This window comes from Salmo trutta, chromosome 23 (genome assembly GCF_901001165.1).
Source record: "Salmo trutta chromosome 23, fSalTru1.1, whole genome shotgun sequence".
Taxonomy (NCBI): domain Eukaryota; kingdom Metazoa; phylum Chordata; class Actinopteri; order Salmoniformes; family Salmonidae; genus Salmo; species Salmo trutta.
The window spans coordinates 26,886,005-26,910,830 of NC_042979.1; the positions used below are offsets into that span (position 1 = coordinate 26,886,005).

Below are 24,826 nucleotides of genomic sequence, written 5' to 3' on the forward strand. Positions count from 1 at the left end.
TAAATAAAATAAACATCAAATCATGTAATATCTACAGTAGCTTTGATTGGACTGACATCATACTTTCAAAATGTTAGATTTTCCAAGCTTTAAAGGATAAACATTCAGCATTGGCCATGCTGTCAATCCAGCATAACTTCTGCCATGCTCAAACAACTGGAAACTCGGAACTGGGAAATCTCAGACTTCAGTGAGTTCAAGACAACTGGAAACTCTGAAAAATACCAGCTCCGACTGGGAAAATAAGTTTTGAACGGTCATCCAACTCGGAATTGAAAGTCAGGAACTCGGGCCTCTTTCTAGAGCTCCGACCTGAAGATCACTGACGTCATCATGATTCTACCTTGTTTTTTTCAGAGTTCCCAGTTGTCTTGAAAGCACCATAAATCCAGAGAATGCCAGACTTTGATGACTAAGTTTAATGACAAATGTTGACCACGAAGGACTGCTGAGCCACCTCCCTGTTCAAGTGAGCAAAGCACAACAAGGTGAGTCCAAAAATGTATTGTATGCTGCTGCATAAATTATGTAATAAGCCAGGGGAGATATATATATACCGTAGCTAAGAAAGTAATACTAAGTGTATGTTGTGTAGTAAGCTGTTAGTAGGCCATATGCCTCACCATAATAATTTGGTCCCTTTTGACCTCGTAATTTCGCCAACCGTTCTGACTTGGTGGTGCACATATAGCCTATAGCCTGTTTTAGAGAAATGTAATCATTGAATATTGTAAGAGCTTTCATTGTCTGCTTATATGCCCCCTTTATTTATCCTACGGTTCTGACTTGGTGTACAGGGAGAATACTGTAAGAATGGCCAATGTTCTGAATTCTGTCGCTGTACATTTCAAAAGTGCTGAACAAATAGTTATATTGGCTATGTCCATCCTAGCTTGCTCATTAATGTCTTAATCGAAATTACGGATTGCCTTTAATCTGCTCGTCGTCCCTTTATGCCATAGTTTGTACATCTCAATTGTCAGTAGAGACACTATAACGTTTGTCACCGTTATAGTGCAATTTATGTATTGTGTTGTGTAGTGGCTTTGCTGACATGCATCTAAAAAAATAAATGTACACCAAGATTTACAATCTAAAATCGCCACTGTATACATCAGTCAAATCTTCAAACAGTTGAAAAATATATTGCTTCGCCTCATCCTCGCTGATGATATCAAAGAAGGTGGGAAAGTTTCTTAATGATAGCTATCACTTTTAAGGAACGTAGAAGCTTCATGTTGTTACCTAGGAGACAATTGTTACATCGAATTATTTACATCAATTGTTACATCAAATTATTTATTGAGTTCTAGAACGTGCACTGGTGTCAATGAAGGTAAGGAGAAGCAGTCGGCGGCAAGACGTATTCAAATCAAATATGAACATGGGTTTGCTGCTCTAAACAGGTGAAATACTCCAAATAGAAACTATTATACATGAGATATCATTTTATGTGAAATGCTCATGGTACGTGTTTCACTGCTTGGTTTATACTTTTTGCTAAACACCAGACCAGGCCGTGTTTAGGTCAAACCAAACTGTAGGCAGAGCGTTAAAACATGGACCTCGCAGAAGAGTTGGGGCAGTTGGACCTGCTGACCACCGATGGACCATTCACCATGAAGGAGATAACACAGGTGCAGACACAGCAGTCACATGCTTCGTAAACAACAGGTGTAGACTGACAGTGAAATGCTTATTTACTGGCCCTTCTCAACAATGCAGAGAGAAAGAAAATAGAGAAATAATAGAAAAGTTAAACACATGTTAATAAACGTAATAATAGATACACAATGAGTAACGATAACTTGGCTATATACACAGGGTACTAGTACAGAGTCGATGATAACCTGGCTATATACACAGGGTACCAGTAAAGAGTCGATGATAACCTGGCTATGTACACAGGGTACCAGCAAAGAGTCAATGATAACTTGGCTATATACACAGGGTACCAATACAGAGTCGATGATAACGTGGCTATATTCACAGGGTACCAGTACAGAGTCAATGATAACTTGGCTATATACACAGGGTACCAGTACAGAGTTGGTGTGCAGGGGTACGAGGTAATTGAGGTAGATACACTACATGACCAAAAGTATGTGGACAGCTGCTCGTTGAACATTTCATTCCATAATCATGGGCATTAATATGGTGTTGGTCCCCCCTATGCTGATATAACAGCCTCCACTTTTCTGGGAAGGCCTTCCACTAGATGCTGGAATATTGCTGCGGGGATTTGCTTCCATTCAGCCACAAGAGCATTAGTGAGGTCAAGCACTGATGTTGGGTTGATTAGGCCTGGCTCGCAGTCATGGGTGAACAGGGAGTACAGGAGTGGACTAAGCACGACCCCTGTGTTGAGGGTCAGTGTGGCAGATGTGTTGGTGCCTAACCTCACCACCTAGGGGCGGACCGTCGGCCTACACTAGCCTACATGACGACTAGCCTGTTTGTATAATCGTCTTCATAAGCACGACTAGATAAATGCTTCACAAATTATTTATAAGCAAAGTTCTAAGCGATGGATGATATAACAAGTGATCTGGTGCTTTGCTAATGGTGACAACTTTTTTACCAACATTTATAGCATGACATATGCTTATTTAGAACTTCTAAAGCATTTGTATATGTGTAACAGTGTAGGTTCCGTCCCTCTCTTCGCCCCAACCTGGGCTCGAACCAGGGACCCTTGCACACATCAACAACTGACACCCACGAAGCATCGTTACCCATCGCGCCACAAAAGCCGCGGCCCTTGCAACGCAAGGGGAACAACCACTTTAGGTCTCTGAGCGAGTGACGTCACTGATTGAAACGCTATTAGCGCGCACCATCGCTAACTAACTAGCCATTTCACATCGGTTACATATGGGTCTTATAAAGGGTTTATGAAGGCTTCATTACATTTAGTTGTTTAAAATGGGACCATGAATTCAAAAGATTTCTTACCACTCATTCAAAAATGCTGCTCTAAATAGGCCTCACCAGAGACATAGATAGGCAGTACATGTAACTCTGGTCCTAACACTACTATTCCCCTTCACACTGTTGTTCTCAGATCATCTCTGACCTAAAGAAGGACAACTTCAACCTCAGACTCCGCATCTTCTTCTACGAGGAGCGGCTGCAGCAGAGGTGTGATGACTCTGCTGAGGAAATGTACAAAACAGTGAGCGATCAGAGACGGATCTCAACAAAGCCATGAACATCACAGTCATGTAACTACTTTGAAGGAATACTGTACAGGTAGGCCTACTGCATAACTACATGTGTTTTTGTCTCAACACAGAACATTGACCTGAAGGTAGAGGTTGAAACACTGAAAGAGGAATTGAAGGAGCTGCAGAGGGTCTCTGCCCTTGCACTGTAAGTTTAGACAAGAACCTTTCATTTTGACTGACTAGAAATCATATTTGTTGGTATTGTATCTAATCTGCCTGTGTTTTCTACGATCTAGTCAAGATTACCCAGAGCAGATGGATCAGCTCCGAGAGTACTGCAACACCAAGATCCAGCAGCTAGAGAAGGTATCTGAACAACACATTTAGGCTGAAGATGTATTCCATAACATTAGGCTGAAGATGTATTCAATAAACAAGTGTTCTCCAATGTCTTCCAAGATTTGCTGAATATCATTCCCATTTATTTCCAGGATCTGGATTCATCCAGAGTGGAGGTGGGGAAGCTGACAACCATGCTGGAGCAGGAGAGGACACATTGCCTGGAGCTGGAGAAGGAGCTTCGGGGGGAGGGTCACTCCCAATCTGACGTACCCACACAGACTGACCATTCCCAGTCGGACACCCCCACCCAACCTGAACACTCCCAGTCCGATGCACACACACAGACTGACCCCCTATCCAAGGAACAGGAACCAGACCAGAACCCAGAGAAGTTCCAGGACCTACTCAATCTGCTGGAGGAGAGAGACTGGTAGGAGAGACTGGAGACCTCCTTAGGTTTTTCTGTTCCCTCCATGGAATCACAATGAATTAAGTTTGTCCTTACCTGTTACAGGATTGTACTCTCTCCCTCTAATTATCTCCCTCTTCTTCTTTCATTATTTCTCTCTCTATGTCCCTCACTTTCTCCCAGGCTGATAGAGCAGCTGCAGGCATCTGTGAAGTCCCAGGAGGCTCTAATAGACCAGCTGAGATACAGTGGTGCTGGCCAGGGTAGCGGAGACCAGCCATCAGCTGACCCTGACCGCCAGCTGTCATCTCTCATTGCTCAGAGAGAGATGGACCTGCAGGTCAGTGTGTGTGTGTGTGTGTGTGTGTGTGTGTGTGTGTGTGTGTGTGTGTGTGTGTGTGTGTGTGTGTGTGTGTGTGTGTGTGTGTGTGTGTGTGTGTGTGTGTGTGTGTGTGTGTGTGTGTGTCTGCATGTGTTTGTGTGTGTCTGCATGTGTTTGTGTGTGTGTGTCAGTCACTAACCTTTAAAACCTTTATTTCTCAGGCTCTGGAACAGGATCGTGGCAGAGAGAAGAGGAAATATGACAGACACCTGAAGGTGGAATGAGACACAAAGCCGAATATTCATGATCAAATCAAGCATCAAATTCCATATTGGCCCAATCAAAAACAGAAGTCATCATATACATACACTTCATGACCAAAAGTCCACTCTTCTGGGAAGGCTTTCCACTAGATGTTGGAACAATGCTGTGGGGTCTTGCTTCCATTCACCACAAGAGCATTAGTGAGGTCGGACACGGATGTTGGGCGATTAGGCCTGGTTTGCAGACGGCATTCCAATTAATCCCAAAGTTGTTTGATGGGTTTGAGGTCAGGGCTCTGTCCAGCCAGTCAAGTTCTTCCACACCGATCTCCACAAACCATTTCCGTATGGACCTGGCTTTGTCCACGGGGGCATTGTCATGCTGAAACAGGAAAGGGTCTTTCCCAAACTGTTGCCACAAAGTTGTAAGCACAGAATCGTTTACAATGTCATTGCATGATGTAGCATTAAGATTTCCCTCCATTGGAACTAAGGGGTCTAGCCCGAACCATGAAAAACAGCCCCAGACCACTATTCCTCTTCAACCAAACTTAGGTAGCATTCTCCTGGCATCTGCCAAGCCAGATTCGTCTGTCGTACTGCCAGATGGTGAAGCGTGATTAATGACTCCAGAGAAATGGTTTCCACTGCTCCAGAGTCCAATGGCGGCAAGCTTTACATCACTCCAGTCAACGCTTGGCATTGCACATGATGATCTTAGGCTTGTGTGCGGTTGTTTGGCCATGGAAACCCATTTCATGAAGCTCCCAATGAATAGTTACTGTGCTGACATTACTTCCAAAGGCTGTTTTGAACTCAGTGGTGAGTGTTGCAACTGAGGACATCACTCGGCGGTCCCGTTCTGTGAGCTTGTGTGGCCTGGAGGCCAAGCTTGTGTGGCCTACCATTTCGCGGCTGAGCCGTTGTTGCTCCTAGGCGTTTCCACTTCACAATAACAGCCCTTACGGTTGACTGGGGCAGCTCTAGCAGGGCAGATATTTGACAAACTGACTTGCTGGAAAGGTGGCATCCTATGACGGTTCCACGTTGAAAGTCACTGAGCTCTTCAGTAAGGCCATTCTACTGCCAATGTTTGTGTATGGAGAATCTTTCATTTTGTCTGTGTGCTCGATTTTATACACTTTTCAGCAACGGGTGTGGCTGAAATAGCCAAATGCACTAATTTGAAGGGGTGTCCACATACTTTTGTATATATAGTGTGTTTATACATTGTGTTTGTTGCAGGAACAGAGAATGACTAGATATGTCCCAAATCTATAATAATTATGTCATAATGATTATAATAATGGTGCTGATAACTCACTGTTCAGGAGATGCATGATGTGATGGCAGAGAAGGATTTCCAGCTAGCTGAGTGTGAGTTTAAAGTCAAGGAGCAGGAAGTCACCATCCTGAAACTCAACTGCAAAATACATGAGAAAGATAGTGAGAAGAAAAAAGCTGTTCAGGTAAGAATATCATCCATTCATAGAAGGGGATGTAGCTCAGTGTGGAGTGCATGCTTTGCCTGTATGAGGCTCCGGGTTCAATCCCTGGCATCAACATAACTGTTTTGTGGTTGACTTACTTACCTTAGTTGAATGTGCTGACTACCTTTCTGGAGTCTTTCTGGATAACAGCGTCTGCAAAATTAACAAAATGTAAATGAAATGCTGGAGTAATGGAGTAAATTAGGTTATATCATGTAAAGTTGACTCATCTTTAACCTTTCACATTTAGTCAAGCAATGGAGTGACAGACACGATAGGCCAGCTTCAGGCATGTCTGCTGGAGAAGGAGAAAGATCTGCTGACCCTCAACAATCTGCTGTTTAGCCATGAGGATACAATCCATGTAAAAACTCACAGCTGTTCATACGCTGGCCAAAACTATTGTTTGTAGATCCATCCATCTATTTTGTAGCTCTTATTTATCCGTCCCTGAGAATGTTGTTGTTGGTTTTTCCCCAGACTCTTGAAAATGAACTGGCCAATGAGAAGATGAAATATGACTCAAAGACCAAGGTAACGCACAGGCCTTTTCTCTCCAGGTCCTCTGTTCTCCAATTCTGGAGTTAAATTATCCACTTCTCCTGTGACATGTTTATGTAATTTTTCACATATCTTTTTAAATACATGAAATTCAGGAACTGATAAGCTAATCAGCTTTATCTGCATAGATAAGCAGATCACTATTCTATCTGTTCAAGTACTGTTCCTTTGTCTATCAGGAGCTCCAGGATGCTTTGGAGCAGTCCAATGAGGAGATGGCAGAGAAAGACTTCCTCCTAACAGAGAAGGAGATTAATCTGAAGGAGCTGGAAGCTGCCGTAAAGACATTCAACTGCACACTGCAGGAAAAAGATCAATTGCTACAGGTATTAGGTCTACAACAAGCCAGAATCAACTAAGCAAGCACTGTATGAAAAAGCATACCGTATTGGTATCATATCATTTCCAATGACTGTCAACGGGTTCACTGGATAATATACACAGGAGTGTGAAAGGGAACCAATTTTGACATTCTCTTTCTCAGGAGGGCCATGTGTGCACATGCCCTGACATGACCACTGGTCACCATCAGGAATCAGTGTTACAGCAGCAGGTTGAAGAGGTGAAGGAGAATTCTGAGGTGAGATTCACAGTCACACATATCATATTCTTTGGAGCTTTTGCTCAGTGTACATTTCCATACCTTTGTTTTTTGTTAGAAATAGAAAAGATTGAAAGACTCAACTAGCTATGTGTTTTCTGGTGCAGAGAGCCAGGGAAGAGCTCATGTCTGTAGTAGAGCAGAACAACAGGGAGATCGAGCGTCTTCAGAAGGCTCTGCTGCACATCCAAACACACCCGCCTGCCCAAGAAGATCTCCTGTCTCACATCCAAGATGCTATAAATGTACTTTACCTCAATGCATACTATTTCCAGTACTTAACCACATATTGATTGCGGTTTGTTAATTGATAAGAGAATCCCTATATTTTCTTAGCAAGCCAAGGATGAGATCCTCACTGCCATTGAAGGGAAAGGAAATGACAGTTCTTCAAACCTGTCTCTACTGATGCAGAAGCTAACCGATCTGCAAGATATGAACAATCAGCTGTCTTGCTGTCAAGATCTGATAAATGTATGTTTACCTCACTTGCCTACCCCTCTGGTGAAACTATCTCCCCTGTGATATATCACTTTGAATTGTATTCATACGTCATTCATCTTAATTTTTTTTATGTCGTATGTTATTAATGTTAATAATACAATGTATTGTGCTGAGCAGAGTGTGGATGCTCTGATGCAACAGCGAGACGTGGAGATGGCTCAGACCAGGGATGTGTTTAACAGTCTGCAGGGAGCCAAGCAGGAGCTGGAGGAGAGCCTGTGCCAAACACTACAAGACAAGGACAGGTCCTTTGCACACCTACAGGTCGCTCTGGACAGGAAGAACAAGGACATGGAGGTATAGGAGGACACAACTATGCTTTTGAATGCTATATTCCCCAAAAATGCTACCCAGAAGATTCTGGACGTTGCTAAATAAACAAGCTAGCAGATTTAAAAATGGTTTTGAGGAAACAACAACACCCTAGCGAAGTTGAACATGAGCAAAAAAGTGAACTATCTTGTTCAAATTAATCTCATTCAGAGTTTCTGTCATATTGCTGGTAATATCTCTTCAGGTCATGGCTGGTCAGTTCCACAGCCAGATGGAGGGAAGCAACAGGGAGCTAGAACGACTGGAGCAGGGACTGAGAGAGACAAAGGACATGTTGGCTCAAATCAATGCAGATAAGCAGAGCCAGCTGACTGACCACCAACTCACAGTGGAAGAGATCCAGTCTGCCAATGCTCATGTGCTAAAGGTAACAGAAACCTCAAAGTTCTGCATTTTAGGACAAATCTACAAGAAATGTATGTCCTTATACAACAGTCACGTAGACTAGGGGTCTCAAACCTAGGAAGCTGTTATTTTGTAACTCTTTGTCTATATGAACCTTTAGTGCATAACTCTCAAGTGACTGCAGTGTAGTGGAGACCCATGTTCTACACATATATGTGACTCATTGAGTTGATAATATAGGTACTCAACCTACTGCAATACATCTGGTGTTAAGTGATAGAACATCAGATATCATTTCAGAATTCTTATTCCTGTCTCTCTCCTGTAGTCTTTAGAGTCAGTGATGAAGGGCTTGGACCAGGAGCTCCAGGAGAAAGATTATATCATATCCCAGCTACAGGAGGTTGTCAATAGGAACTCAGAGGATCTAGAGGTAGAGTGACAATTCTAAGTAATTATTTGGTTATTCTTATATAATTACCATTTCACAGTGTAATTTCTAGTTGTGGAATAAAAATTGGGAATGTATTGTACCTATTTCTGGACTGTTTGTCTCATCTCATTCCCCAGATCATGGTTGGCCGGTTGCATAGCCAGGCTGAGTGTAGCAACAAAGAGCTGGGGCAACTGGAACAGAGGCTAAAAGAGACAGAAGCCATTTTGCTTCAGACAACCCAGGAAAAGGAGACACAGATGACAGACCATCAACTTGAAATTGAGAAACTGCAGGGTGAAGCTGAAGACAGCAACAGGAAGTTGGAGCAGCTGGAGGAGAAACTCAAGGAAATGGAGGACATTTTGTCTCATACCACTGGCAAATATCTGCAGGACAATCAACTTACAGACAGGAAACTGCAGGGTCAAGCAGAGGACAGAGACAGGAAGTTGGAGCAGCTGGAACAGAGACTTAAGGAGACTGTGGACATTTTGGCTCAGATCACTGATGATAAGGACAAACTGTTGCTAGAAAATCAACTGGCAGAACAGAAACTACAGAGCCAGACTGAGGATAGTAGTATGAAGCTGGAGCAACTGGATCAGATGTTGAAAGAGAAGGATGTGCTGTTCATGCAGAGCACAGCAGACAAGGAGATACAGCTGACAAACTACAAACTCACAGTAGAGAAGCTAATGTCTTACATCACCATCAATGAACAGATGTTCAAGGTAACGAGAATAGTTTCCACCAGAACCATATATAGGTGTGCATAATACACTACCTTTAGCCAAAAGGTTCTGTCTCCTCTCTTTCCTTTAACCACAGACGTTGAGACAACGCTGTCAGAAACTAATTTATATTTTCTCTTTGAAGGAGTTGAGAGAACATCACAGCCAGATGCTGGCCAAGCATACGCTGGAGCTTGAGGACTGTGGGAAGAGGCAGGATCAGCTATCCACAGCACAGATTCAGATCTCTGCCTCCCTGCAAGAGAAGTGCTCAGAGGTCTCTGAACATAGACTCCTGACTGAGAGGGAGCAAGTCATCAAGGTACTGTAGACCATCAGAACTGGAGTCAATTATATTGGAATTCAATCAATTATCTACAGTTCCCATGTCTAATTTCCTACTCTTATCAATCTTACTGTGTGTTTTTGATTAGGGCCTGGACCATTTTGCAGTCCAAAGGGAGGGGGGGAGAACTAATCCCTGTCAGAGAGAGACTCTGGACCCTGACAACCACACCATCCCAGAGAACAGTGAAGGTGAGTGTAAGTGGTCTGTCTGTGGTCTGGGGTGGTCTGTAGCTGAAGTGTAATTGTAAAAGACTCATAAAGACTCTTACTCTCTCATTCCCCTTTCCTTTCTTCCTCCCTCTCTTTTATTTTCCATTTCACTCTCTCCACCTCCCTCTTCCCAGTTCCTTCAACTGAGGCTGGCCCGACCAAGTGTGAGAGGTGTCTCCAACTTTTGCAGAGGGAGAATGGCAGTCTGCTGGACAGACTGAGAGCTAGCAAGCACCTCAACAAGACCCTGCGCAGCCAGCTGGACCTGTGCAGATCCATTATGGCTCAGAGAGAGGGGGGTGATGGACGCAGTTTCTCCCCCTCCAACTCACTCACAGTGGAAGAAGAAATGAAGGAGCAGCTGCAGGAGATCTTGAGGCTGAGACAGAGTCTGGAGGAGAGCATCCAGGCAAACGGGAGGCTCCAGGAGCATCTGAAGAACCATAAGGCCCAGCAGGTAGCAACTCAGACTGGAGCCCAGCAGGCAGGGACAGAGATGGGCCAGAACCACCCAGGTCAGTCAGACATAGGGATCATTATTTATTTATTTGGGGAGAAATCATAACTTGAGATGCACACTTATATTGTACTTTCACGTAAATCATGCATTAATGTAAATTAAAGATTTACACGAAAACTGGAGTTACACTAAAGTTAATTAGCCAACAAATGATTTGACAATAACTACCTAGTTATTCAAGTGGTGAACACACTTACCCTCACACTTATCTGCATGACTGTTCAGAGGGAATAATCAGGACTGTTACTGTACATGCTTTTGTTCTGATGTCCAGGCGTGCATGCTGAGTCAGAGAGACTGAAGGCGTCTCTGGTTGAGACAGCCTGTGAGCTCACAAGGCTCCAGAGAGAGAGTGACATGCTGAGGGAGGAGAGAGAGAGGCTGACAGAGGGGCTCGCACGCTCTGAGGACAACAACAGGAGCCTGGAGGGCTCACTTAGCTCCACACAGGAAGAGATAGACAGGTTGGAGGAAGTAATAAGAAGTATAGGAAATAGTAGGAGTCCAATCTCCAGACTCCTTCATCCCAGCCTTGACTGTTAGTTTTCCATTGAATTATAGCCTGGGGCAGAGGTTCTTTGGCTTGACATCGGTACTGCAGAACTGATGGCTAAAACAGAACTGGCTCTCAGGCTGATTGAGTTAGATGTTGACAGACAAATAGAATACTTGATGTGAGTTTATTTCACTGTCTAAGGTTGAAGGGAGAACTCGATGCCTATCAAAAACAGCTCACCAACAGCAATGAGCTCCTCAAGTCATTTTGTGAGGAGATGCAGGGGTCCAAGCAGATGAGGACAGCTGCAGTCAACCCCACTGGTAATGTATACAAGAAGGTCCCTCACTTTTTCTCTCCATCTACAGTTATTCTTGCTAGATGTGATGTTGATTATGTTGAGTTGCTACACTTTCATCCAGCATCAGAGTTTGGAGGCGGTCTCCCGGACAACCCCAAGCTAAATCAACTCCTCTCTGAGATCCAGCGAATCAGAGCACAGCTTGCCGATAAGGACACAATACAGACTAAAGCCACAGAGGAGAAACACCCTGAGCATTCTGGTTGGCCCGAGTGCCCTCCAACAAACATCAACATCAACTATGTGGAGTGTGGAGCATCCAGGCATTCAAGCAGGAGCAGTCCTTCAGGTACAAGTAAGAACTGTGAAATGTCTCAGTGATCATTATGTATTGTGATGGCGTAAAAAGAAATGGCAGCATATTTTCAATCGAAGCTTCATTGAAATGGCTTTATATCCCTCATATCACCATCAAGACTACATACAGTAAATGTAACACTAGTAATCAAATTGGTTGTCAAAGATAGGCTTCTGCTTAGGAAAATCAACACATTGGTTGACTTGAATGGCAAATTCAACTAAATTCAGTGACTTTATCACAACTGTTTTTATTATTCAGGGAGAAGAGATCATGCCAAGAAGGACAATGACAACCTCTCACAAAGCAGCCTTACCTCCAGCATAGATGACTCGGTCCCATCCTTACTGAACAGTAGCCTATCCCCACTGTGGGCAAATGACAAGAGCCCTAATGTCACTGGCCAGGAGGATGATTGCATCAACCTGCAGAGACTGATATCAGAAGGGAAGACAATGACCAATAAGATGAGTAGGCTACTACAGGAGTGCCACAACAACAACTCCAATCCCACATCACAGTCAGCAGTGAGTCCTTCGGAATTTGAATGTATCGTTAGTGGTCCCCAAGGGGGAATTGAAATGCCACAGGTTTCAATATTATGATTATTAATATTTTCCCCAAACCACATTTGAGATGTTTTGCTCACGTGATTAAAGCAGTGCTCAGTTTTCCTTTCATAATTTTATCTCACACTGCTGCTGTTTGATGTCACTCCGATTCAGGTGGACCAGAAGTACATCAAGCATCTCTCATCTACCATCGGTGCCTGTCATCTTCTGAGGCTCCAAGAGAGGCGTTCTCAGAGTGACTCTGTGAATATCTACCAGAGCCAAGAGGTAGAGATCCTCCCCATGTATCACCAGTCAGGGTTTAAATGTGAACACTGCAGCTCACCTCACATGCATTTTGTCTGAGCAACATTGTCAGTGAAAAATATAGATTTTATAACAGCAATGCATATTCTTACATTTTATTCTCTACATGTTGGTTTTCCCCTCAGGATTTCTACTTGGAAAACCTGAAACTGAAGAATAAAATTGAGATAATGAAGAGGGAGCAATCTCAAAACAAGAAGATGCTTTCTGAGGCCGTCAAACGACTGAGAAGAGTGAACCTGGGGAAAGTAGGGAGAGTGAGTGAATAGCAGCAAATGATCATCATTCCACTAAGCCAATCTTTGTTTCATAGATTCAAATAGAAAGAATGAGAGCTTCCCTCATCAGTCTTAATAAAAGATTGCCATTGCAATGCTGTTGTTTCTCTCAATTCTGTGTTGTATTTTTGGACAGATTAATCAATGTAGAAATGTGCCATATAAATTTGACGCACATGATAAGCTTATGCACTGATGCCACGTTCACGTGCTAGTCGGAACTAGGAAACTCCTAGTGACCAGTATATGAACGCGGCATGTAGCGATTGAACTCAGCGATTCCACATGTGTTTTCTGCTGCTCATTAAAAAAAAATATTTCAGTCTTGGGGGTGCGGTACGATGTGGGTGTGTTACAATTATATGTATTAACCCTAGACGACTGACAGGAGGAGCCATTTTGGTACGCCATTGTAAAAGATTTTGAAAGGCATTTAATTCATTAATGTCTACATTCATTTTTAACAAGTATATTCTATTACAGACACCTAAATGCATAGTTTTAAATTATATTATATGAACTGAACATAAAAATAAAACAAATATATACTGCTCAAAAAAATAAAGGGAACACTAAAATAACACATCCTAGATCTGAATGAAATAATCTTATTAAATACTTTTTTCTTTACATAGTTGAATGTGCTGACAACAAAATCACACAAAAAGAATCAATGGAAATCCAATTTATCAACCCATGGAGGTCTGGATTTGGAGTCACACTCATAATTAAAGTGGAAAACCACACTACAGGCTGATTCAACTTTGATGTAATGTACTTAAAACAAGTCAAAATGAGGCTCAGTAGTGTGTGTGGCCTCCACGTGCCTGTATGACCTCCCTACAACGCCTGGGCATGCTCCTGATGAGGTGGCGGATGGTCTCCTGAGGGATCTCCTCCCAGACCTGGACTAAAGCATCCGCCAACTCCTGGACAGTCTGTGGTGCAACGTGGCGTTGGTGGATGGAGCGAGACATGATGTCCCAGATGTGCTCAATTGGATTCAGGTCTGGGGAACGGGCGGGCCAGTCCATAGCATCAATGCCTTCCTCTTGCAGGAACTGCTGACACACTCTAGCCACATGAGGTCTAGCATTGTTTGAATTAGGAGGAACCCAGGGCCAACCGCACCAGCATATGGTCTCACAAGGGGTCTGAGGATCTCATCTCGGTACCTAATGGCAGTCAGGCTACCTCTGGCGAGCACATGGAGGGCTGTGCGGCCCCCCAAAGAAATGCCACCCCACACCATGACTGACCCACCACCAAACCGGTCATGCTGGAGGATGTTGCAGGCAGCAGAACGTTCTCCACGGCGTCTCCAGACTCTGTCACGTCTGTCACATGTGCTCAGTGTGAACCTGCTTCATCTGTGAAGAGCACAGGGCGCCAGTGGCGAATTTGCCAATCTTGGTGTTCTCTGGCAAATGCCAAACGTCCTGCACGGTGTTGGGCTGAAAGCACAACCCCCACCTATGGACGTCGGGCCCTCATACCACCCTCATGGAGTCTGTTTCTGACCGTTTGAGCAGACACATGCACATTTGTGGCCTGCTGGAGGTCATTTTGCAGGGCTCTGGCAGTGCTTCTCCTGCTCCTCCTTGCACAAAGGCGGAGGTAGCGGTCCTTCTGCTGGGTTGTTGCCCTCCTACGGCCTCCTCCACGTCTCCTGATGTACTGGCCTGTCTCCTGGTAGCGCCTCCATGCTCTGGACACTACGCTGACAGACACAGCAAACCTTCTTGCCACAGCTCGCATTGATGTGCCATCCTGGATGAGCTGCACTACCTGAGCCACTTGTGTGGGTTGTAGACTCCGTCTCATGCTACCACTAGAGTGAAAGCACCGCCAGCATTCAAAAGTGACCAAAACATCAGCCAGGAAGCATAAGAACTGAGAAGTGGTCTGTGGTCACCACCTGCCGAACCACTCCATTATTGGGGGTGTCTTGCTCATTGCCTATAATTTCCACCTGTTGTCTATTCCATTTGCACAACAGCATGTGAAATGTATTGTCAATCAGTGTTGTTTCCTAAGTGGACAGTTTGATTTCACAGAAGTGTGATTGACTTGGAGTTACATTGTGTTGTTTAAGTGTTCCCTTTATTTTTTGGAGCAGTGTATATTGTGCCTTTGAAGATTTGAGGGCATCAAGGCATTCACAATGGTTACGGGATGGCTGTTCAGGAGTCAGGGCTTAGGGTCACGGGGTCTGGGATCCTGGCTGCTTCATCGGATGGTCTGGTGGGCACCACAGCAGTGGTGGAGGTCAAGTGTCCCGATGGTGTAAGAGGCAGTAGAAGGATTTCTATATCAAGGAGGGAGGGTCTTACCGCCTTCGTGAAGACCATCCTTACTGGCACCAGGTCCAAGGTCAGCTCCACATCACTGGAAGGGACATCTGCATCTTCATTGTGTGGACCACCAAAGCCTCCATCACCATCCCCATCCAGCGTGACGGCCTCTGACAGACTCATATTGCTCTTCCTGTCAGTACCTGTTTTCAGGGAAGCCAATGGTCCAAATATTCCACATAGTTCATACACACACACTAGGCTCCCAGAATAGTTTATATTACATATTAGTCTTGCTCAAAGCAGCCAACTAAAGTAATGTAGTTAACTTTATCATGGGCACAGTGGGAATTTATATCTGTGATGTTCAAATGATTTCTTACTGGCTGAAGGCCCCAGCCTGTACCTGACATTGTTGAAAAACAAGTGAACAATGAATAAAGATCATATACAAACAATAGGCTCCTAGAATAGGTTATATTACACTAAAGTTTTGCTCAAAGCCACCAACTAAAGTAATGTAGTTAAGGTAAGTTAAATCACTAAGGCTGGTCTGAGTGCATCTTCTCACAGTTTCATTCAGTAGTACAACACAATTCACATTGCATTTTATCATGGGTACAGTGGAAATTTATAAATGTGATGTTTAAATTATGTTTTACATTTACATTTACATTACATTTAAGTCATTTAGCAGACGCTCTTATCCAGAGCGACTTACAAATTGGTGCATTCACCTTATGATATCCAGTGGAACAACCACTTTACAATAGTGCATCTAAATCTTTTAAGGGGGGGGGGTTAGAAGGATTACTTTATCCTACCCCAGGTATTCCTTAAAGAGGTGGGGTTTCAGGTGTCTCCGGAAGGTGGTGATTGACTCCGCTGTCCTGGCGTCGTGAGGGAGCTTGTTCCACCATTGGGGTGCCAGAGCAGCGAACAGTTTGGACTGGGCTGAGCGGGAACCATGCTTCCTCAGAGGTAAGGGGGCCAGCAGGCCAGAGGTGGATGAACGCAGTGCCCTTATTTGGGTGTAGGGCCTGATCAGAGCCTGAAGGTATGGAGGTGCCGTTCCCCTCACAGCTCCGTAGGCAAGCACCATGGTCTTGTAGCGGATGCGAGCTTCAACTGGAAGCCAGTGGAGAGAGCGGAGGAGCAGGGTGACGTGAGAGAACTTGGGAAGGTTGAACACCAGACGGGCTGCGGCGTTCTGGATGAGTTGTAGGGGTTTAATGGCACAGGCAGGGAGCCCAGCCAACAGCGAGTTGCAGTAATCCAGACGGGAGATGACAAGTGCCTGGATTAGGACCTGCGTCGCTTCCTGTGTGAGGCAGGGTCGTACTCTGCGAATGTTGTAGAGCATGAACCTACAGGATCGGGTCACCGCCTTGATGTTAGTGGAGAACGACAGGGTGTTGTCCAGGATCACGCCAAGGTTCTTAGCACTCTGGGAGGACACAAGGGAGTTGTCAACCGTGATGGCGAGATCATGGAACGGGCAGTCCTTCCCCGGGAGGAAGAGCAGCTCCGTCTTGCCGAGGTTCAGCTTGAGGTGGTGATCCGTCATCCACACTGATATGTCTGCCAGACATGCAGAGATGCGATTCGCCGCCTGGTTATCAGAAGGGGGAAAGGAGAAGATTAATTGTGTGTCGTCTGCAAAGCAATGATAGGAGAGACCATGTGAGGATATGACAGAGCCAAGTGACTTGGTGTATAGCGAGAATAGGAGAGGGCCTAGAACAGAGCCCTGGGGGACACCAGTGGTGAGAGCGCGTGGTGCGGAGACAGATTCTCGCCACGCCACCTGGTAGGAGCGACCTGTCAGGTAGGACGCAATCCAAGCATGGGCCGCGCCGGAGATGCCCAACTCGGAGAGGGTGGAGAGGAGGATGTGATGGTTCACAGTATCAAAGGCAGCAGATAGGTCTAGAAGGATGAGAGCAGAGGAGAGAGAGTTAGCTTTAGCAGTGCGGAGAGCCTCCGTGACACAGAGAAGAGCAGTCTCAGTTGAATGCCCAGTCTTGAAACCTGACTGATTAGGATCAAGAAGGTCATTATGAGAGAGATAGCAGGAGAGCTGGCCAAGGACGGCACGTTCAAGAGTTTTGGAGAGAAAAGAAAGAAGGGATACTGGTCTGTAGTTGTTGACATCGGAGGGATCGAGTGTAGGTTTTTTCAGAAGGGGTGCAACTCTCGCTCTCTTGAAGACGGAAGGGACGTAGCCAGCGGTCAAGGATGAGTTGATGAGCGAGGTGAGGTAGGGGAGAAGGTCTCCGGAAATGGTCTGGAGAAGAGAGGAGGGGATAGGGTCAAGTGGGCAGGTTGTTGGGCGGCCGGCCGTCACAAGACGCGAGATTTCATCTGGAGAGAGAGGGGAGAAAGAGGTCAAAGCACAGGGTAGGGCAGTGTGAGCAGGACCAGCGGTGTCGTTTGACTTAGCAAACGAGGATCGGATATCGTCAACCTTCTTTTCAAAATGGTTGAAGAAGTCATCCGCAGAGAGGGAGGAGGGGGGGGAGGGGGAGGAGGATTCAGGAGGGAGGAGAAGGTAGCAAAGAGCTTCCTAGGGTTAGAGGCAGATGCTTGGAATTTAGAGTGGTAGAAAGTGGCTTTAGCAGCAGAGACAGAAGAGGAGAATGTAGAGAGGAGGGAGTGAAAGGATGCCAGGTCCGCAGGGAGGCGAGTTTTCCTCCATTTCCGCTCGGCTGCCCGGAGCCCTGTTCTGTGAGCTCGCAGTGAGTCGTCGAGCCACGGAGCAGGAGGGGAGGACCGAGCCGGCCTGGAGGATAGGGGACAGAGAAAATCAAAGGATGCAGAAAGGGAGGAGAGGAGGGTTGAGGAGGCAGAATCAGGTGATAGGTTGGAGAAGGTTTGAGCAGAGGGAAGAGATGATAGGATGGAAGAGGAGAGAGTAGCGGGAGAGAGAGAGCGAAGGTTGGGACGGCGCAATACCATCCGAGTAGGGGCAGAGTGAGAAGTGTTGGATGAGAGCGAGAGGGAAAAGGATACAAGGTAGTGGTCGGAGATTGCAATGAGATTAGTGGAAGAACAGCATCTAGTAAAGATGAGGTCAAGCGTATTGCCTGCCTTGTGAGTAGGGGGGGAAGGTGAGAGGGTGAGGTCGAAAGAGGAGAGGAGTGGAAAGAAGGAGGCAGAGAGGAATGAGTCAAAGGTAGACGTGGGGAGGTTAAAGTCACCCAGAACTGTGAGAGGTGAGCCATCCTCAGGAAAGGAACTTATCAAGGCGTCAAGCTCATTGATGAACTCTCCAAGGGATCCTGGAGGGCGATAAATGATAAGGATGTTAAGCTTGAAAGGGCTGGTAACTGTGACAGCATGGAATTCAAATGAGGAGATAGACAGATGGGTCAGGGGAGAAAGAGAGAATGTCCACTTGGGAGAGATGAGGATTCCAGTGCCACCACCCCGCTGGCTCGATGCTCTAGGGGTATGCGAGAATACGTGGGCAGACGAAGAGAGAGCAGTAGGAGTAGCAGTGTTATCTGCTATTATTATTTTACCTTGCATGTCACGCCTCATATCTAAAACATAGGGAAAAGGGGACATTAAGTAAAAATGTTGATGCATCTACAAATTCAATGTTTTACACAGTATCGTATCATATTTGATGAGTTACTGACCTGTCTGTCCATAGGCTCGATGTACTGTACTCTCCACAACTGAACGCTTGCATTCGGATTACACTCCGCACAGGATGTCCATGCACCGGATGGTCTGAGGGATGCAGGGTTGCCATGTCCGTGACTTTCCAATTAAAATTGGACTACTTTGAAAACAATGTGGCAGGTGAAAATGTATTGATCGTGGGTTACGGGCATTTTGGGCTACTTCTAAATTGCAACACAATTAAAAATATATATTTCACTCTGACCTGCTGCTGCTGACTATCAGGTAGAGATGCATAGTTGTGCACGGGTCAGCTGTTTGTTCACCTGCACCCGCCAGCAATTGCTAATAACTCATCCGCAACCGCCCGACTATGGCCTGCACCCAACCCTAACCTGCAAATATAAAAAAATGTGCTATACGCTACAGTCAAAGACTGCAGAATTTTTTGGGGACAGTGGGTGCACAACTTTTTTTTAACTGATTTTTGATATGTTTCTGCTTATAATTTCCAACATTTTGGGAGGCTATTTGTTAGTCAACTTAATAATTAGATACATGTAACTTCTCTTTTGTCTTTATATGTTGCCCTAGAAGACTAAATAAACCCTTGCTCAACAGAATAATGTAATAGATCGACTGAATGCACGCTTCAATCTAGTTGACATCGGTGATTATATTATAAGAGGACTTTGGAGTTTGCCAAAAAAACAATAGGTTATTCTGGTTAGTCAATGTCCAGATTTCAGTTTCCATTTAACCCATCTAAACAGTAGGCTACAGTTCCCTTAACATTTCCTAAATGATATCATAACCGCCATCGATAAAAGACAGTACTGTGTAGCCGTCTTCATTGACCTGGCCAAGGCTTTCGACTCTGTCAATCACAGCATTCTTATCGGCAGACTCAATAGCCTTGGCTTCTCAAATGACTGCCTCGCCTGGTTCACCAACTACTTCTCAGATAGAGTTCAGTGTGTCAAATCGGAGGGCCTGTTGTCTGGACCTCTGGCAGTCTCTATGGGGCTGCCACAAGGTTCAATTCTCGGGCCAACTCTTTTCTCTGTATATATCAATGATGTCGCTCTTGGTGCTGGTGATTCACTGATCCACCTCTACGCAAACGACACAATTCTGTATACATCTGGCCCTTCTTTGGACACTGTGCTCTTCAACCGATTGCTGCCCGCACCCTCCTGCCCGACTAGTATCAATACTCTGGACGGTTCTGACCTAGAATATGTGGACAACTACAAATACTTAGGTGTCTAGCTAGACTGTAAACTCTCCTTCCAGACTCACATTAAGCATCTCCAATCCAAAATTAAATATAGAATCGGCTTCCTATTTCGTAACAAAACCTCCTTCACTCATGCTGCCAAACATACCCTCGTAAAACTGACTATCCTACTGATCCTTGACTTCTGCGATGTCATCTACAAAATAGCCTCCAACACTCCACTCAGCAAACTGGATGTAGTCTATCACAGTGCCATCCGTTTTGTCACCAAAGCCCCATATACTACCCATCACTGCGACCTGTATGCTCTCGTTGGCTGGCCCTCACTACATATTCATCGTCAAACACACTGGCTCCAGGTCATCTATAAGTCTTTGCTAGGTAAAGCCCCGCCTTATCTCAGCTCACTGGTCACCATAGCAACACCCACCCATGGGACTCGCTCCAGCAGGTATATTTCACTGGTCATCCCCAAAGCCAATTCCTTCTTTGGTCGTCTTTCCTTCCAGTTCTCTGCTGCCAATGACTGGAACGAACTGCAGAAATCTTTGAAGCTGGAGACTCATATCTCCCTCACTAGCTTTTAAGCACCAGCTGTCAGAGCAGCTCATAGATCACTGCACCTGTACATAGCCCATCTGTAAACAGCCCATCTATCTACTTACCTCATCCCCATACTGTATTTATTTATTTATCTTGCTCCTTTGCCCCCCAGTATCTCTACTTGCACATTCATCTTCTGCACATCTACCATTCCAGTGTTTAATTGCTATATTGTAATAAGACTTTTTGTTTTCTTTTGTTCTACTGTATTATTGACTGTATGTTTTGTTTATTCCATGTGTAACTGTGTTGTTGTATGTGTCGAATTGCTATGCTTTATCTTGGCCAGGTCGTAGTTGAGAACTTGTTCTCAACTAGCCTTCCTGGTTAAATAAAGGTGAAATAAATACAAATGGATTCTGCATGGATTGGGCACAGAAGGTCTCGCTGGGGAAATGTAGCTGACAGTGTCAGCTAGAGATGACTTGCAGGAGCTTCCTGCAGGAATTTGTAGACTTGTATGAGGTCTTCTCTGTTGCTAATTAGCATTTCACTTTTTTTTAATTAAATGTAGCCGATTATATTGATAAAACTCACCTAGTCCAAGTGAGAATTGTACGGTTAGTTCGACACATATAACAACACAGAGTTACACATGGAGTAAAACAAACATACAATCAATAACACAGTAGAAAAATAAGTCTATATACAATGTGAGCAAATTATTTAAAAAACATTTTTTGGGGGGGGGAGGGGGAGAAACGCCGAAAATAAGGTATGGGGAAAAAAACAGTCTTGGAAGATCTCCTACGTTTTGTTTAACGAGATAATCTTCATCAGCTAACGTCAGTTTGTGTGAATTCTGAAGAATTTATGTAAAAAAAAAAGCACATAGGCTTTATAATTCATAAAGGTTATGTTAACCGACTGCTATTATTGTAATATTCATATGTGAATACATACTGAATTATAATTGGATGCATTTTACCGCCGTATCCTACTGTGCAGTGATTGGTTAAGACCACCCAGACGGTTAGGGCATAGTCAGTTGATCGTGGTTGGAGATAGGCGAACATGTAGTTGTAGCTAGTTAATAAAGAGTTATGTTAAGAAACATCCTGTAGTTCTGCGTTTTATTATTTGTACAAAGCGTACAAAACAAGACATGGTGTCAGAGTAAATGGTCTTAAAAGATGGATTTTTCTGGAGTTCCTTCACCTCGAATGGACTGGGAGTCTACAAACTTACCCGATGCATGGCGTAAGTACAAACAGCATGTGGAGCTAATGTTCACGGGTCCTCTGAAGGAAAGAGGAGAAGAGGAAAAATGTAGCTACCTGCTCCGCTGGATCGGTAGGGAGAGATATTTACAACACATGGACACTTACCGAGGCTGAATCAAAGGTACTGAAAACATACTACGATCGTTTTGAAGCATATGTTGTGCCGAAGACTAATACAATTTTCGCTAGGTACAAATTCCATGAGAAAGTACAGGGAGCTAGCGAGTCTTTTGAACCGTTTGTGACTGAGCTGCGTCTGCTTGTGAAAGACTGTGATTATGCAAACAAGGATGAGATGGTCAGGGACCATATCGTATTTGGAATACACTCACCGCGAGTGAGAGAGAAACTTTTGAATGTTGGGTCTGAGCTAACGCTGGACAAAGCTATCGACATAGCCAGATCTCACGAGCTAGCACAGGCTCAGATGAAAACCATTTCGCGCCGCAGCACGAGCGCATCACGTGAACAAGCAGTGCACGCAGTCAGGCAGACATCAAAGCACACCTCCGGTGCCCAGAGAGCGCGTTTCAGAACGGAGAGAGACATAACTCCAAAACAGAGCGACACAGACTCAAAACGCCCCAAAACATGTGGATATTGTGGATACAAAGTGCATGGCGAACAAGGAAATTGTCCAGCTAAAGGCAAACAGTGTACTAAATGTGGTAAATGGAATCACATTGCAAAAGTGTGCAGAGCTTACCGTGGAAAAACAGTACACACAGTGAGTGAAGATGAAATGTCAATCAAAGAGTCAAATGATGATGAACTGTTTATTGAATCAGTGACACAAAAAAGTCACATATCAGAGACAGAGCAAGCCTTTGCTGACATTGAGATAGGAACACAAGGCACAAAGCTAAAGTTCAAACTAGACACTGGTGCACAAGTAAACATTATTCCTCTGAATAAGTACCGCAGCTTGACATCTGAGTGCGAGCTACAGCCCACCATGCGCAGACTGACTGGTTATGGTGGTGAACAGCTCCCAGTAAAAGGCACATGCACTTTCAAATGCAAATACAAGGAAAGTGACATGATGTTGGACTTTTACGTTGTTGACACTAGAGCACCTGCAGTGCTAGGTCTTAAAGCATGTTTAGACATGGACCTCATCAAGCTAGTTTTATCAGTAACAGCACCAGTAGAGACAGGAAATGTACTGGAGGAGTTTGCTGATGTCTTTACAGGAATAGGATTATTCCCAGGAGAATGTACCATTCACCTTGACCCAGACGCAACCCCTGTGGTCTACCCCCCGAGAAAGATTCCCCTTGCTCTCCGTGCCCGTCTGAAGAAAGAGTTGGAGAGCATGGAACAATCTGACATAGTCACCAAGGTTACAGAACCGACCGACTGGGTAAACGCGTTAGTGGTGGTGGAGAAACCACGCACAGGCAAGCTCCGAGTATGCCTCGACCCAAGAGACTTGAACAAGGCTATCAAACGGCCCCATTACCCTTTACCGACGCTAGATGGCATCACACACAAGCTAGCGGGAGCACACTACTTCAGTGTCATGGACGCTAGATCAGGCTACTGGGCTATCAAGCTCACAGAACAGTCATCTAAGCTCACAACATTCAACACACCGTTTGGACGCTACAGGTTCCGTCGCCTGCCTTTTGGGATTATCTCAGCCCAAGATGAGTTTCCGCGAAAGATCGACGAAGTGTACGAAGGCCTCGACGGAGTTGTGGCAATTGTGGATGACATCCTTGTCTATGGTCGAACCAAAGAGGAGCACGACCGAAACCTCCGCGCGATGCTGCAAAGACCCCGCGAGAGAGGAGTCCGGCTCAACCCAGAGAAGAGCACAGTCGGCGCTACAGAGGTCAGCTACTTCGGACATCTTCTCACAGCGAATGGAATCAAGCCAGATCCACAGAAGATCTCAGCCATAAAAGAAATGGAGCCACCAAAAAACCGTGCAGAGCTGGAAACAGTGCTTGGCATGGTCAACTACTTATCCAAGTTCGCACCCAGCCTTTCCAATGCTAATGCACCCCTGCGTCAACTGCTAAAGCAGTCCAGTGAGTTTCTTTGGGACAAGCAACACAACATTGCTTTCCAGAATGTGAAAGACTTGATCACGAGAGAACCAGGACCAATCCTTGCCTACTACGACCCCAACAAAGAGCTCAGACTCCAAGTGGACGCGTCGAAGTATGGACTAGGTGCAGTGCTACTGCAAGAAGGAAAGCCCATCGGCTACGCTTCCAAATCTCTCACAGACTGTGAAATCAACTACGCTCAAATTGAAAAAGAGCTCTATGCCATTCTATTCGGATGTAAACGTTTCCATCAGTACGTATATGGACGACAAGTCATTGTGGAATCCGACCACAAGCCCCTTGAGTCAATCATGAGGAAACCACTAGCTGCAGCCCCGCCAAGGCTACAGAGAATGATCCTTCAACTACAAAAATACGACTTCACAATCACTCACCGTCCAGGCAAAGACATCCCTGTCGCAGACACACTCTCCAGGAAGTTTCTTACCTACAAGGACAGCAGCCTCAGTGAAGGCATGGACATGCAAGTACACACTGTGTACAGCAACTTACCAGTTAGTGACACAAAACTGAAGGAGATCCAAGCAGAAACAGGAAAGGACTCTCAACTCACACAGCTGAGGGAAGTCATACAGGATGGATGGCCTGAGGAGAGGAGAAAATGCCCTCAGAGCGTCTCAGAATTCTGGAACCATCGTGATGAACTATCACAGATCAACGGAATCATTTTCAAAGGAGAGAAAATCATTATTCCTACCAGTCTCAGAGAAGAGATTTTGACAAAGATCCATGCTGGACACATGGGCATGGAAAAGTGCAAACAGAGAGCACGGGACATTATGTTTTGGCCTGGAATGTGCAAACAAATAGAGGACATTGTTGGTAGATGCACCATCTGTCTTGAAAGACGCCCCTCAAACACCAA

The 24,826-nt window shown here is 45.0% G+C and overlaps 1 protein-coding gene across 1 annotated transcript; it reads left to right on the top strand.

Moving 5' to 3' along the window:
• The first annotated feature begins 1,355 nt into the window (after positions 1-1,355).
• On the top strand, positions 1,356-12,904 carry LOC115159681 (myomegalin-like). The gene is made up of 27 exons (XM_029709638.1): positions 1,356-1,637; positions 3,065-3,175; positions 3,296-3,372; positions 3,464-3,533; positions 3,659-3,939; positions 4,102-4,258; positions 4,462-4,515; positions 5,835-5,972; positions 6,244-6,357; positions 6,474-6,527; positions 6,734-6,880; positions 7,039-7,134; positions 7,263-7,400; positions 7,492-7,629; positions 7,777-7,956; positions 8,177-8,359; positions 8,666-8,770; positions 8,908-9,504; positions 9,650-9,826; positions 9,939-10,041; positions 10,197-10,577; positions 10,857-11,046; positions 11,280-11,401; positions 11,501-11,728; positions 11,999-12,264; positions 12,463-12,576; positions 12,741-12,904. The coding sequence occupies exons 1-27, from the start codon at positions 1,560-1,562 to the stop codon at positions 12,882-12,884; spliced, it is 4,443 nt and encodes a 1,480-aa protein (XP_029565498.1). The 5' UTR covers positions 1,356-1,559; the 3' UTR covers positions 12,885-12,904.
• Positions 12,905-24,826: the final 11,922 nt, after the last annotated feature.